The sequence below is a fragment of the Netta rufina genome, assembly GCF_964035555.1.
Source record: "Netta rufina genome assembly, chromosome: 7".
NCBI classification, from domain to species: Eukaryota; Metazoa; Chordata; class Aves; order Anseriformes; family Anatidae; genus Netta; species Netta rufina.
The window spans coordinates 24,894,308-24,909,124 of record NC_140130.1 but is presented as its reverse complement, the minus strand read 5'-3'; the positions used below and the strand labels follow the sequence as shown (position 1 = coordinate 24,909,124).

Here is a 14,817-nt window from a genome sequence, read left to right as displayed (position 1 = left end):
CTGGGCAAAGCAAAGATTCCCGTAGTGAAGTCACCTGTAGCTCTTCCTAGTGAGATACCTCTAGGTGTCAGCTTCCTGGGGTGTGCATGCACTGCCGAGGTGGGGAGCGAGGGTGTCCTTTTTTCTTGGGTGTCCTCACATCAGGGCCGGGGCTCTGCAGCGAAGCCGTGCTGCGTGCGGGCCTGGCTGGCGTAGGCAGAACAAATTCGCTTCTCCCATTTTATAATGTCAGGGCTGGGCTGGTCCCATAAACAATGTTCTTCATTTGTTCTTGCATCGAGGTAGCATTGACTCTAGTTGGAGAGTGCAATTTAATTTTTTTTTTGTTTCGTGTTTTTTTTTTTTTTTTTTTTTTAATAAATAAATTTGGTTTAAAGCTTCACACTGGCGTTTTACAGACCTGTTTTTGTCAGCAAAAGCCACTGCTGTCCTGAGTTGAGACTCCTGTTTGTTACTGAATCAAAATAATGGGAATTATATTAACAATTGGGAAAGAAATGAGAGGTAACTATATTGGCAGGGGAGGGGTAGATAAAGATAAAATATGAGGAAAAACTTTCTAATAAGGCCATAAATTATTGGGTCTGACACTGCGGGTGCTTTCTCTGTATAGATGGTTTTAACACATCACTGCTCTGTGTTAGGGTTTTCCATTACTGAGAAAAGTTGAGTTTTACACTCCATGACAGGCTATGGCAATCTGTGTCCTGAAGCCAATGACCCACCAAAGCCAGACAAGCGCGTGGTGCTGGTAGCAGAGGCAGTTCGTGTGGCTGGGAGGTGGCGTTCATTGAGGTCTGGCTGGCAGAGCTGGCATGGGCTGCTGCTCCACACCTGCCTGCTGGCCTTCAAAAACCAGCCAGGTGCTGGTGGAGCTGTTGGGAAATGTTTTCTGGCCTTATCTGACGGTGATCTGCCCCTGATGCTCAGGGTTACCCGGGTGCAACGGTACCTTTCTTTCTTGGTCCCTGCAGGGTGGAGGAAAGAAGCAGAGGGGAGGGAGAATCACTTGGCACTGCAGGAGAATTTCTGAAATGTAACTCTTGATACGAAAGCAAATATTGCAGGCTCTTCCAGATACTCTGCTCTCAAAGCTCTGTTAATGCCTCAGTGTTTGAGATCTGAAATTGAAGCGATGCAGGAGGCCTTCGCTGTGCAAACAGTTCTGGTGTCATTTGAGAGCTTGTTCTCGAACTGTGTCTGGGTCAACAGGGAAGGAGTAATAAATAAACAAAATCCCATCATCACCAATGGGGTTTAGGTGTGTGTGTGGGGGAGATCAAATTTGGTTTTGAGTCCAAGTCCCCCCGAGCATGCAGATTGGGTTTGTCCCTGTCCCTAGTGAAAAGGACAGAAGAAAATGCTGCAGTCACTGAGCTTAGTCTGTAACAATTAGTGAACTGGAGCAAGTAAAAGGGGAATTAAAAACAAACCTTTTTTAAAAAATGAAATATTTCTGTGAATAGCCGGCTTAACTATTTCCTGTCTTAGGTTTTCATGAGGGAGGAAAAAAAGCAGTTATAATTGTTTCCAGTCTCTAGGAGAATTTTTTTTGCCCCGTGCTGAATGGGCCTGCTGAAAAGACTTGCTCATTACTCACCGTGGGTTCAAACCTGGAGTATTGTGAAAGCAGAGTGTGTGTAGCGTTACAATGACTTTTTTGTACTAAGGGCCCAAATTGACTGTTGTGGGGTCAATAGCGTACAGAGTAGGTGCACTGCTGTTGTCTGGCAAGGCTCGTGTTATGTCAGTGCCGTTCTTTTATTATAGGTTTAATCACAGACAGCAGCGTTGGTTACTCTGCTCCCAGTCTTTGGGTGTAATCAAGCAGATGAGGCTCCTCAGTTAAGACTCGATATCACATTTCACGTGGGAGAATTCTTGCCAGCAGTTTGCTGCTTTGGTCAAAGTTCAAATGCAGATAACTCGAGGAGGGTGTTGAAAGCAACTCCATTGGGCACGTACCTCTGTGGCTGTTTCCAGAGCTGTTAATTAGCCCAAAGAATTTCTGGAAACAGGAGATAATCAGATACTGGGAGCCTAAACCTGTCACTGAGTGAAGGCTGAAATCTGTTCGAGTGGTTGTGCCCTCCTCCATTAGGAGAGCACTTGCACGTGGCTTGTTTGGAAAGCCCTATGGGTTTCACTCTACCAAATTTGTGTTTAATGACAAAATTGATCTAGGCCTGGTCCAAATGAGGCTTTGCAATGGGTTTCCTGGGTCATCGATGTTCTTATTGTGACCTTGAATATTAAATACTGCTGTCATTTTTTGTATTGGTGTAGCACTCCATTTTCTAGCGGATAGGTGGTGGGAATGTACCTGGTGGGGGTTTGGGAGAGTATGTTGGTGACCAGAGATAGAGAAACGTGTGGTTGGTCTTAGTGTGTGTGGTCAAGCTGGTGATGCTATTTGTTTGTTTTTGTTGTTTTTTTTTTTGTTTTGTTTAACATGGGAACCATTTCGTCTGTTCTGCTTGGGAAAAAGTCTAGAGGTTGGTGTGGTTTCTGTCACTGTGTACGTGGAGAAGGAATAACTGAGAGATTCTTTTGATCTTGTTTTTATTTGGAGAGAGGTTACAGGCGGGAGTCCGTTCAGTTTGTCTTGGGATGAGAGTTAAGAGTTGAGCCAAGAATTGAAGAAAATGAGTTTGGGGAAACCTTGTGTTCTTTTGTTTGCCTTTTTTTTTGGTTCGGTTTGTTTGTTTGTTTGTTTTGTAACAGCTTTGGACCATATTTGCTTGTGGCCTCTAATCTAGTTTCATTGAAGGCAGTGGAGTGAATATTGGTCATAGTGCAGATGTTTGAGGTTTTGGCCAAGTATCGGTTCTTTTAGAGCTGACAGGGTTTTTTTGACATTCATGGCATCAACCATTAATGTACCTATAGCAAATGCAGGACTAGAAGCAGAAATAAATACTGCAGCCTCGTGGATTGTCCAATTTTTATTTAATAAACTTGAGGTGATCAGTTGGATGAAACTGTTTGTACAGTGAAGAGCTCCTGCTAGGGTCCAAATGTGTTTGGGTCTCTGAGGTGCACCTGATTTTCTTTTCTAGGAAAGCATGAAAAATATTGCCTTTCTCAATCATTCCAGTCAAAACCGAAAGCCAGAAAAATGGCACTCATGCATGCAACAGTACCTTTTGTCACTGGTGGTATGAATTATATCATCAACGAGGGACAAAATGCCCCCATCAGTCTGAACTGGCACAAAGTAGACCTTTCTGTGACCAGTCCCTGAGTCTGCATGTGAACTTGGTAGATTCAGTGCGGATTAGATTTCTAGCTAGAAAATATGAATGACTTCTTCATGGGCCAACGCAAGAGTTGCATCCTCAGTGCAGAAAATAGAGCTCTCCTTTGTGCCAAGTGATCCTTAGCAAAGTCCCTCAAGCTTGTAGATCATCTGGGGACCTGTGGTGATGTAGCTGATGCATATGGTACTGTGGGCCTGCTTCTGGGACTGGGACATCTCTGTCCTAGGCTAAATTAATGAAATTATCATAGCACATTTTTTTTTTTGTCACTCTAGATTTGTCTGGGCGAGGGGGATGACAATGGCTGTGCAAGCCATTACCTTCCCCCTAACCCAGACTTGAAGACTTGATTTGATTTTAATGCCCAGTCCAGAACTGGTTTCAGATGGCTCTGCTCTGGAAGATGGCTCTGCTGCCCTGGCTGGGACAGGGGCTGCATTTGGGGTGCTGCCCTCATTTCCATGATTGCCTAATGGCCACATGCCATGGCCAGGTGCTTGCTTGCTCAGAGAACCACAATACAATGTAAAGCAATGGAATTTATGTGTGTGGTTTGTTTCCTTTTTTTTTTTTTTTTTTTTTTTTTCCCCTTAGAGCGGCATGTGCTGAAGCCATGAAGTAAAAACAAATGTTTGGGGTCGGGATTTTAATCATGTCTGTGTCTGTAGAGGTGAGAACTCTGTATGGTCGCTCAATGGAGAATGAGAAAACTTCTCAGGCAATTGTGCTTGTGAAGATGCAGAGCAAGAACTTGAGATTTTTGTCCCTGAAGGTAGATCTCAGCATCCCTCTTCAGTCATTTGTTACAGCTTGGAGGTGAACAGTGTCTAATAATGGTTATTCAGGACTGCTCAAAAACTTCTGGAGGAAAAGAAGAGACAATTTGAGGTTCTGTACACTTGTAGAGCAGGGAATTAAAATAAAATACTGTCAGGTGCTTTATGGATTTAATTATTTTTTTCCTAGGATTATCACAAGTCCTCATGAGTGTATTCTGGCTGGTGCTCGTGGTGTGGCACAGCAGCTGAGTATAGACACCTGCAAAAATTCATAGCTATACATCTGTGGTGTATGTGTGTACATTGGAAAAGATCAGCCTAAAAAGGGCCTGGAGTAAATAATACTTGATAAGAGCTCCTGATCCGTGTGTTCCACACACACCACAATAATGTGTTTAGGCAGCTTTAGCTCCTCTCAAGGCATCTGACAACACGCGGGTGCTGCAGCCTGGGCTTTGGAGGGTGGCAAATGCTGGTGGAAAGGGCAACTCTGGGTGCACACCATCACCCAGCCCTTCCTGCTCTTCAGCTGTGCCCCAAGCCAGAGCTCTGCCATGCCAGCGCAGGATCAGGCCCTTGGCACAACGTTTGTCCTGTCCAACAGAGCCAAGCTCAGCTCTGCCGAGCGCTTTGAGGGGTGCAGTCATGAGTGCACTGCCCCACAGCAGTGATGTTCACCTCCCGTGTGTGCAGGCCCAGTGGAGGTTGCGAGGGATGGCCAGAATTTGAGGGCTGTTTTCTCAGCGTTACTACAAGTTCTTGCAATGTGAACCTCTAATGTTTTCAAAGACTCAGGCAGAAAGGACTTGCTAAACAGACTGTACCTGTCATCTCCCAGTTCATCGATTGCTTGGACCAAAGGTGGTGCTAAATCTGATCCTCATCTGTAATATTTATATTTTGTTGGACTTTTTTTTTTTTGAAGTGTTTGATAAAACAGATGCAGTGTCCTTCTTACATGAGAAGCTTGTTCCCTGCTTGGGACTTGTCAAAATTCACTGGACCTTCAGGGTCCAGAATTGTTGCTTGATAACATTTGAGCAGGCTTGCAGTGTTCTGGGGGGAGGTGGGGAAAGGGTACTCTATCTTCAAATGCTTGCAGACTGTAAGAATTGACTTGTGATTTTTTTGTATTTTGTTTACATTGCCTCTTATGCCCTAAGGAAAAATAAATTTTTGACCTTTTTAATTGTGATCCAGTTGGCTTATTTTATTTTTTTTCAACCTTTTCAGTACTGTTTTAATTCCACTCAGTTTGTCAAACCACTAAATTTAACTTTCCCAGAATAACTTGTGACTTACGTGTATGTGCAATTGCAAATTTCAGCTCAGGCTTAAATGGATAAAGGATCTTGTCTTGTCCCCTGGCTCTGAGTTGTTACTGTACCTGTATTTTTGTCTCCTAATTCACAAAGTTTTAGGGACTGCTGCCCTCAAATACAAAGACCCTTTGTCTGTGTTGAGCAAGGTCTTAAGATACATGTCAGTGTGGTTTTTTGGAGTGTGATGAGACATCAGATCCAAAATAAGAAGGGAAGCATCCTTTTGCTTGAGTGGCCCTTCTGTGATAAAAGGGTTTCTGAGCAAGTTGGGATGAGTTCTTAAACACCTCTGCATGCAGGCTGCAGAGCAGGCTGTGCTTGAACATGAGATTTTAAGATTTTATCCTGCAAGGTTGCTGGGTCCTGTGCTGGGCCCTGCTGACTCCTTGCTGGGTTTGGAGGCCCAAATAATAGGCAGAAATTTCCTGCTATGTGAAGCAGATGAGTAAAGGAGACTGAAGAGCTTCTACTAATGGATCCTTGCTCCTTATGAGGGGTGTCCCTGAAGGATGCAGGGGGCAGTGGGATTAGGGGATGCAGAGTGGGGTGAGTTGTAATAAGGGAAGTAATTCTAAACAAGACTGTTTTCGAGTACATCAATCCCCAGCTCAGCTATGGGACGCCTCTATGAAATATTGTCCACAATTGTCTGCTTCCTTGTCTGTTAGCAGTTTGCAAATCTGTAGGTAAAAAGGGTCATTCCTGGTGCCTGGCTTCCACATTGCAAAGCAGAGCTGCAGAGGGGGGTGGCTTTCACTAACTCCTTGTTGCTGCAGCGGGGGATGGCTGAGCTTGCCTGCATGTGTCCTTCATTTTGGCAGGGGGGCATGCCTTTGCTCCCTGCTGCAGCACTTCACAAACATCTTGCAGAGAAATGATGTCCCTGGAGATGGGCCAGCTGTCTTCAGAGGCACAGCATTTGCTAACAGCACTTGTGAGATGCTCCTCCATGCTGGCACGTAGGTGGGTGATGCACAAGGAGCCCTGCTTGGGCACCTCAGCTCTCTGAAGGCTGCAAGGAATCACCAGGGCAGCACCCAGTCCTGGGTGCTTTAAGGTACAAACATATGCGTGAGGAGCACGCCTGGGACCTGTGCCTTCTCTTCTGTGTGTGTAGGGTTGGAAGGGTTTTTCTAGGCCAATGCAACCAAGATATTACTCTAACATACACCCTTGTATATTGTAACCCACTATTAATTTTTCCCTTCATTCCCCATTTTTCTCTGAGACCCACCATCAGAGCTATGCTGCACCCGGACTAGTTCCTCTGATCCCACGTGTGTGTAGTTGTGAAAAGGACCAAAATCAATCCTTCAAAAAATAGATTATTAAGTGCAGTGGTGGGCGCGGAACACCAGGTGGCGATGGTGCACCAGTTCTGCCACTCATGGACCACTTTCGGAGCATCCTCCCCCTCTTCCTCCTCTTTCCTCCTCCTCCTCGTCCTCCTCCAGCGCAGCCCCACAAGCCGCCGGCCAGGGAAGCCCTGGGGATGGATGGCCGTACCTGAAGCATGAGGAGGGCTGCAGGGGGTCACAAGGAAGCAGCTTTCATGCCACCATTACTCTTACCTCAGCTTCTTCTTCCTGCCTATCACATTTTGCCACACTTGCTGAAGTGGCAAATACTCAGTCACTCATGCTGCTGCAGGATGCCTAAATCAACTTTATTCACAATCACAGTTATCCAATTTTTCACAATTAGTTATTCTTCTCTTTAAACAGAACACAAAACATTTTAAAGTAAAGCGATGAAATGCAAATGACACAAGAACACAGAGGTACGTGGGAACCTACACAATTCAAACAAAAACAAAAGGTTAGGACTGTTGTTCTTACTGTTACTGCTTTTGCTGTTTTTTCTCCCTGGAGAGAGCCTTGCTCTCCTACCTGCTCACAACTGGAGGCCAGCTGATGCTGGGAGCAGGACTGAACCCCAATTTTTGAGCTTGGATGCTGGGGGAGCTTTCAGCTTCTGCTAACTCCTAGAGTTTGGTCCACAGTAAAACAAACACAGTTATATATTAAAACACTCTGAATTCAAAAGGTGAAAAGGGAATTCACACCACTGCACTGATACCCATGGATGGAGTTTCTTGAAAAATAAAATGTACCCATTGGCTTGCCCTGCACAGGAGGGAACCGGTCCCAGTGATGTGGTAAAGGCTTGGGAGGCTGCTTATTGCACGTTTCCCTACATCCACTATTCCACGGACATGTTCCTACCCGTTGGGTTTTCCCTCTCTGAAATTTTTGCACTGGTGTTTGTATAACTACTGAAACAGGCTCCCCATGCCCGCCAGTCACTGTGCTGTCCTGGAGGCTGGCTCCATGGCCACAAACTGGCTGTGCTCCTGCCATGGCAGCGGTCACCCTTCACCCTTTCCTCCCACTCCTCACTGAGGGGTCCAAGCGCAGGAGCCAGGGTGCTCCAGGGCTTCTGACAGCCAGCCCAGAGCACAGGGCTGAGCCCCTGGGTTAGGGGTGGACATGAGAAGTGTGCAAAGAAATAACATAAATCCCTGTAACCAGGGTATCAGCGTTCAAGTCACGGACTGCCCACCAGGCGGGCAGGGGGTGGCTGCAGGTCCCTGCAGTAGGCTGCAGTGATGGCGGTGCCTTTAGAGAAAGGCTCTAAGATGCGCCCTCCAGCTCTCAGCATCTTCATTGACTTCTTCAAGGGGACACAGAGCAAGGCCATGTTTTCCAGGTGCTCTCAGGAGCATCCCCTGCGGGTAGGTGCTCCTTCACCCACTCCACTGCACGCAGGGCTGTGGGTAGCCATGCCAGGAGAAGGCTCAGCAGGATGGGCATAACCCTGTGCCCCTCCCCAGCCTGGCCTGGTGGGCAACCCCCCTCTGGGCCCATGTGCCTCCTCTTCCTCCCACACAGCCCTGGAGGCACCAAGATGGGGCCAGAGGGCAGACAGGGAGCACCAGCTACAGCAGAGCTGCCCTGGCTGGACCCAAGGCCCGGCAGCTCTAGGCCAGGCCAGCGGCCATGGTGGTGCGGTGGTTGTCATGGCAACCATGGGGGCCGCCATTACAGGCACCCACAGTGGGGTTCCCAGCTGGGGCAGGGGGGCTGTTTAAATAAACCAAAGCAAACTTAAACCCCTCAAGCTATAATTTTCTTTTTCCCCTTCTAACACCTAAGGACAGCCATGTCCTGCCGGCGGGCTGGCTGTTGAAGGGCTGGCTAAGTACCACCTGGCTGTTTTTGTCTTAAAGCACAGTGATAAAGTTACCAGTAAATGAGACCCGCAGACATGTGGTTTATACATTCTTCCCCAATGGGGTTGTTTTTTTGTGTGTGTTTCTGGATTTGTTTGTTTTGTGTTTTTTTTTTTTTCTTCTTTTTTTTTCTTTTTTTCTTTTTTTTTTTTTTCTCCCTTAGAAGTGTTGTCTGGATGGTAAAGGGAGGAAAGGCGAGGGAGGTGCATCTCCCTCTCCTGCAGGCCATGGGGGCAGAGATGCTGCTGGATCCCTTGTGCTGCATGGAGACCATTTGGGACAAGCCAGCTTGGTGGTGATGGGGTGTGAGAGATGCTTGTCATGCAACAGGATGGTGACAGGAGGTGGCGGGATGCTGCTGGGAGGGAGGGTGGCCCATGTTGGCTGCCAAACCCACCGTGAACGCCTCCGCTGGGGAACAGCAGGACAGTGCTCAAGGTACTGCCATGGTACTGTTCTCCTCCTCATGTCCATAGGGAGAATTTTGCTTCAAAAGTTCCAGGTCTTTTTCTGCACTGGCTCCAGGCCTTCCACTGCAAATGTGCTCACTGCATCTCCCTTGCTGGGTCAATATTTGCCTCACTCCACACTTTCTAATGGGCTTCCTATGGGCAGGCTAGTTGTACACAGAAACACATTGCTTATTTCTCCTCTTCTGCCAAGGTGTCCTCTGCACACACCGTTTCTTCAGAAGGAGAGGTGCAGCACTGAACCTTTTACCACTTGCTCTCCCTGCTAAACATGGGAGATTCCCCTCCGCTGTGTATGGTGTAGAAAAGGGATGATTGCTCCAGCTGTTGTTTGTTTTTTGTTTTGTTTTGTTGAGATAAAATTTAAAATCTGTAGGAGAGACTAGTCCATTGTGATTTCTCTGACGCACTGGAGTTCAGTCCCAGGGCTTGCTTGGAGGGTAGAAGAGCAGCATCTAAGCTGGTGTCATCTGTTGTCCATGGAAGTGGGGATCAGGGTGGTGGTGGGTGATGGTTTTTGAATCTCCCAGGTGATGAATAGAGACCGAGACCTGCATTATTTCACAGACTCCTCTCCACCTCCCTAGTCCCACCACAGCATCTGCTGCTGCTCTAAGCGCTGCGGTATGTTTTGATGATATCTTTGATGGCTCGTCTGCAAATGGGACAGCAAGCATTGGCCATCTTCTTGAGCTTCAGCCCACAGGAATAGCAGAGACACATGTGTCCACAGGAGTAAATGACCGTGTCTACCATGTTCTCATAGCAGATGGCGCATTCGTCTCCCCAGGGCCCTGAGATGGATGGGGAGATGGGTGACTCAGGCAAGCTGACAGGAGAGTTGGGAGCTGTGCCTGAAACACAAAGAACAGGGTCACTCATACTGCTTAAAAGGTTTCTTGACACCCTGAAGCCAGCTGCAGAGGGAGGAACCATGGCCTAGAAGAAATAGATGCTTGAGGTTCGAGGGTCCTTTCTGTGATCTGCTGGCCCAGTCGCTGAGACCTGGTTCACATGCCAAGGCTCAGTGCAGCAGAGAGGCAGCATCTGCTGGGATCTGCCACCCACATAAAACAAACCAGGAGACAGCAGTTTCCAAGCAGCAGGGACAAAGAGCAGTTTCACATTTTCAAACCTCTGTCTAAATATTAACAAAGGAGGAAAAATTAGAAGGGCTAGATCAAGCCATCTGCTTTGATGGTGGCACATGGTGGCAGCAGCTCCCAAGACAAGCAGTACTTCACCTTTAAGTCTGATATAGGGATCAGACTATTTGCCTGGCTACAAATCACCCTATCCACGTGGCAGATCCTCCAGCAGAGGGGTGAGGTGGTGATGACATGGACTGCATTTAGCTCATATAGGGCACACTGCTACAAGAGCTGCAAGAGGCTGCAGTAATTATGCTTATAGTACACACCTGTGAGAAAGCCTCCCCATGAAGCCCGATGAGGTAGCAAGATAATGAATTTTTTTTATATTCTCCCCCCCAAAAAACATTAAAAATCTTAATATTTGCTGTCACAAGTTATTAGGCCTGACACTGAAAGTACCTTTGTGCCTTCAAAGAAGAACAACCCTGGTTAGGACAATGGTGACAAGGCTTTGGTAAATTATACAGCTGTGGGATCATGCAGGTCCCTGGGGCTTTAGAAATTCTGCACAACATCCTATCATTTGTACCGCATGTATATTTTATCTAAGTCCTACTGGAATTCATTGGTATGTTAGAAATACCTGCCTTTTTCTGAAAGGGATAGTGTTGGTGTGTGGAGAGGGAAAGGGGGGGATTAGGCATATTCAGAGCTCAAATCGAGTTAGCATGCAACGTGTCACTGCCACACAGCGCTCCAGGAGGAGCTGTGCGTCACAGGGCCGTGAACATAACAGAAACTTTGCTGCCTCCCCTGGGACTTTTCATGATGAAAAGGGTTGGAGAAATATTGCTGTCTAGGCATCTAAGCGGCTTTCACGTAAGAAGACTGAAAATAGACTTTGCAGAGGCTCTCCCTCCCCAAGGGAGCTGACAAGAGCCTCTGTTGATCACTGTGTTTTTAAAGCCCTTCTGGGAGACAAGTCTGAGACCATGAAGGGAGGCAGAGCAGGAGTGGGCAGGGGGAGGCAGAGGAAAGGAGGACAGAGAAATCTTACCACACTTACCACTGATAGAGCTGCAGAGTGGGCCAGAGCCACATGTCGATAGTATGGGGTCAGAGACACCACTGCAGAGGATGGTCGGGGAATTGGGTGTTGACGTGGGTGAGCTTGGTGTGGATGGCCCCAGCCGCTCGGTTAGTATGGTGGAACCTGCACCATGAGAAAAGAAACCAACAATTACTTTTAAAGATCAGGTCTGTCGAGGCCTGAGGATGTGTGGCTGGGGGTGCAGCTCTCGATACTAATCAGGACTCACGTCTTATCAGCTTGAAATCTAGGGAAGAGATCAAGAAAAAAAAATATTTACACACCTTTTCAAATGCTAGCAGCTGGCCCAGAAATCCCACAGCCCCTGAAATTAGCTGCTGTTCCTTTAGCCATCGTAACCCTTTGTTTCTGCCCTTTAATGTGTCTCAGATCATTAAGTGCAGTTATTTTCCTTATGGTCTCATGCTCATATGCGCCCTCAGCACTATATCCAGTGACGGGCTTGTAGCCAGTAGAGGACAAAGCCTGCAGCAGGGTGGGCTAGGCTCCAGCACGAGAACATATCACCTTGTCAAAGCACTTTACATTAACCCAGAGTAAAATACATCCCAGGCTCTGATGAATTCATGCTAAGTCACCCAAGGACTTCCTAGACACAAATGTGAGGGTTTACTGATCAGGAAAACGGATCTGTTAATTGCTCTGCCTCTTTTCTAGGGTGGCCTCTGTCAGAAGAGGGGATAGCAGGTGAGGGCAGAAATGTGGGTAGAAATGGCTTCAGGCCAGCCAAGAGACAAGCAACCCAAATGCATTTGAATCTTGGATGAACAAGGACATCCCCCTCAAATCAGCAATGTTTTATCCCTGTATGCCTGATTGTGATGGCTCAGGCTTGCAGAGCTCCTTGACATCCTTCCTACATGTCCCCAGCTCTGCTGACTCCTGCTCTCAGTGCTCACCATCAGCTCTGGGTTACTGTGCTGTTTGCCAGAGAAGCCAACTCTGCCCCCCAGCCTGCTTTGCATCCTCCCTTCTCCTTCTGTTAGAATAACAAGCATCTTAAAATCCTTCCCAGAAGGAAGGAAAAAAAAAAAAAAAAGAAAAAAAGAAAAAAAAGGAATGCTTAAAATTCTGGCTGCTGCAAAGGTTTTTGTAGGAGATTCATTGTTAATGATACAGCCTGGGCTTCAACAACACAGTGGTGAGACAGCAGCATACACGTGCATGAACCGAGATATGGTTTCTTGGTGGCAAGAACGAGTTTTGTCTGCAGTTTTAAAGTTTCTCCCTGGCAGCTGAGAAGCTGGGGTAACTCCAAATCAGTGCTAAAACACCACAGCTTCTCTGTGTGGCCTTATAAGGAGCCCAGAGACACGGAGGGCTTGGAGCCGCAGTGTCCTTGATGGGTCGGGAGTTACTCTCCAGAGAAAAAGCAACAGTAGGAGGCCAGAAAAACCCTGTTTTTCCTCCTGTAGAACGGGCCTTTCTGTTCCTATCTGCAGGGAGACTAGCAAGCCAGTGAGGACCAAATCCAGGAAGCGGGGACTCCAAGTGTCAGCTCTGGATTGTGTAAAAAAGCAAAAGCACAGATGCTAGATCCTCCTGCCCTTTGCAGAACACCAGGACCAAGTAGTGCAGGTGTGGCACAGGGACCAGGAGGTCAGCAGGGAGCACGTTTGTGACTCTCACACTTGAGATGCTGCAGAGCAGCACCTCCTTTTTCGCAGGGATGGGAGCTGAGGCTGAAGCTTGGCTCAGTAAATATGCAAAATGACGCAGCCTCTAATGACGGCCACTAGCAATGTCTCCTCTCCTCCAATCTGACAGATGACCGTAGCAGAAAACTTGCCCTGTGGGTAACACATGCTGTAAACAGGCCCAGCAGGGGCACCAATTTCAGCTCACTCACTGCACACAGAACAAACGCGAAGGCTGAACAGCTGAACAAGTTTTCCACGCCTTCCCTCTTCTCCCTGCAGCCCGGAGACATTTCTTCCATTCGGCTGACACACAGCATGTTGCATCTCCAACACCAACCTGGTCATTTCATTAAACGCAAAATAAGGCCTATTAAGAGCACTTTTTCCTGGGCTGATTGGGGAATTTGGAGGCACCCCAGGTTTCACGGATACGAACTGATGAAGCCTGCTGGCACCGGTGCAAACGGCCTTTCTGCAGTGCAAGGAGAGTTTGTCAGTGCAGGATCTGCAGTCTGCTCCTGCTGAGCGGCAGGGCTGCCTCCCAGCATGGCCCTGCCCAAGGCCCAAGGGCCAGCACACCCCTTCCCAGCTCCTTCTCCTAATGCAAGGCACAGTTTTTGACTTTTCTCTAGTGTAAGTATAGAGCTTTGTTTAGAACAATCTGAGTTCCCTACCAGACAAGACACGCTTCTCCCTTGGTGACAGGATAATCAACATAAGACAAGTTACTCACGCTGCTAATATATTGCTGGATGGTGTGCAGACACCATGACAAGGAGCACGGAATGAGATCATGTGCAGGGTGGAATGAGTGTGGCCAGCCTGGCTTAACTAAAACCAGATACATGTGCTCAAGGCCAAACACGCTCACTGTGTGCACAGAGCTCCTACCAAAAGCTAGCTTTCAATCTATGATTTTTATAAAAACCTAAATACATCTTGTTAGATACTGATTTTAAAACATTCTACCTCTCTGTAAAGCCCCCAGATAACTTGTCTCTGCTGCTATCTTGCCTCGTGCTTGATCTCAAACATGCTGAACACACCAGAATCACCTTTTTGGATTTTGAATCAATTCCATTTGGTGTTTTATCTTTGCAGCACTAACATTAGGAACATCCGATGCAGTTTGACTCTTTCTCTGCAATTCTGTGTCATCACTGTGGGAGAGGTGTAAATAAGCGAACCTGTATGTCCACCCACAAAAGGGAAGAGTATTATATTTTCAGTAGAAGAGAGTATGAACATGGAGTGTGCAGACAGCCTCATGTGGGGACAGGCTGCTAGTACGCTAGTGGTTTTTAACTCAAAATGGTCTTGCCAAACCAGAACTAGAGTCAGAAAGGAAAGGGAAGGTATTCAATAGGATGAAATGAGAACTGTAACACTTAAACAGAGATAATCAGTCACCAAAATACAGGCCAGGGAATTGGACCATTCAATGAAAAATACAGCTGTCCTAAAAAAAAGGGCCTGGGGATTGCTGGAAGTCACCAGATAACCATGAATCAACAATGCCATCCTGTTACGGAAAGGTTACACCAATCCAGGGTCATACAAGGGTGCTTAAGCTCTGGAGCAGGGGCCTGAAGGCACTGTGGTATCCCTGTCCCTGGAAACACTCAAAACTCAACTGGTCATGGTCTTGTGCTCACTTGGCACTTAGTCCTGCTAATGAGCCCAAGGTTGGACTAGATAATTCCCAGGGGTTGCATGTGACCTAAAATGTTGTATGATTCTATGATTTCAAGATGATAACAGCTTTCACAGGCTGCTAAAATGAGGGAAGAAACAATCTGTTCTCCGTGAAAGTTCTGCTTAAGACAAGAAATCCTGGCATTCCTAAGGCATAAGCTGAATGTTAAGGCACTTGGGTTGGACATTATATAGACAGTGAAAGCACTGTAAA

General features: G+C 47.1%; 1 protein-coding gene across 1 annotated transcript in view; it reads right to left on the bottom strand.

Moving 5' to 3' along the window:
• Positions 1-9,675: 9,675 nt before the first annotated feature.
• NEURL1 (neuralized E3 ubiquitin protein ligase 1) overlaps positions 9,676-14,817 on the bottom strand; it is a gene marked incomplete at both ends in the record, with an annotated part of 148,095 nt that continues 142,953 nt past the window's right edge. The window contains 2 exon segments of the mRNA XM_084290212.1: positions 9,676-9,917; positions 11,224-11,370. Coding sequence (XP_084146338.1) covers positions 9,676-9,917; positions 11,224-11,370 — 389 coding nt within the window.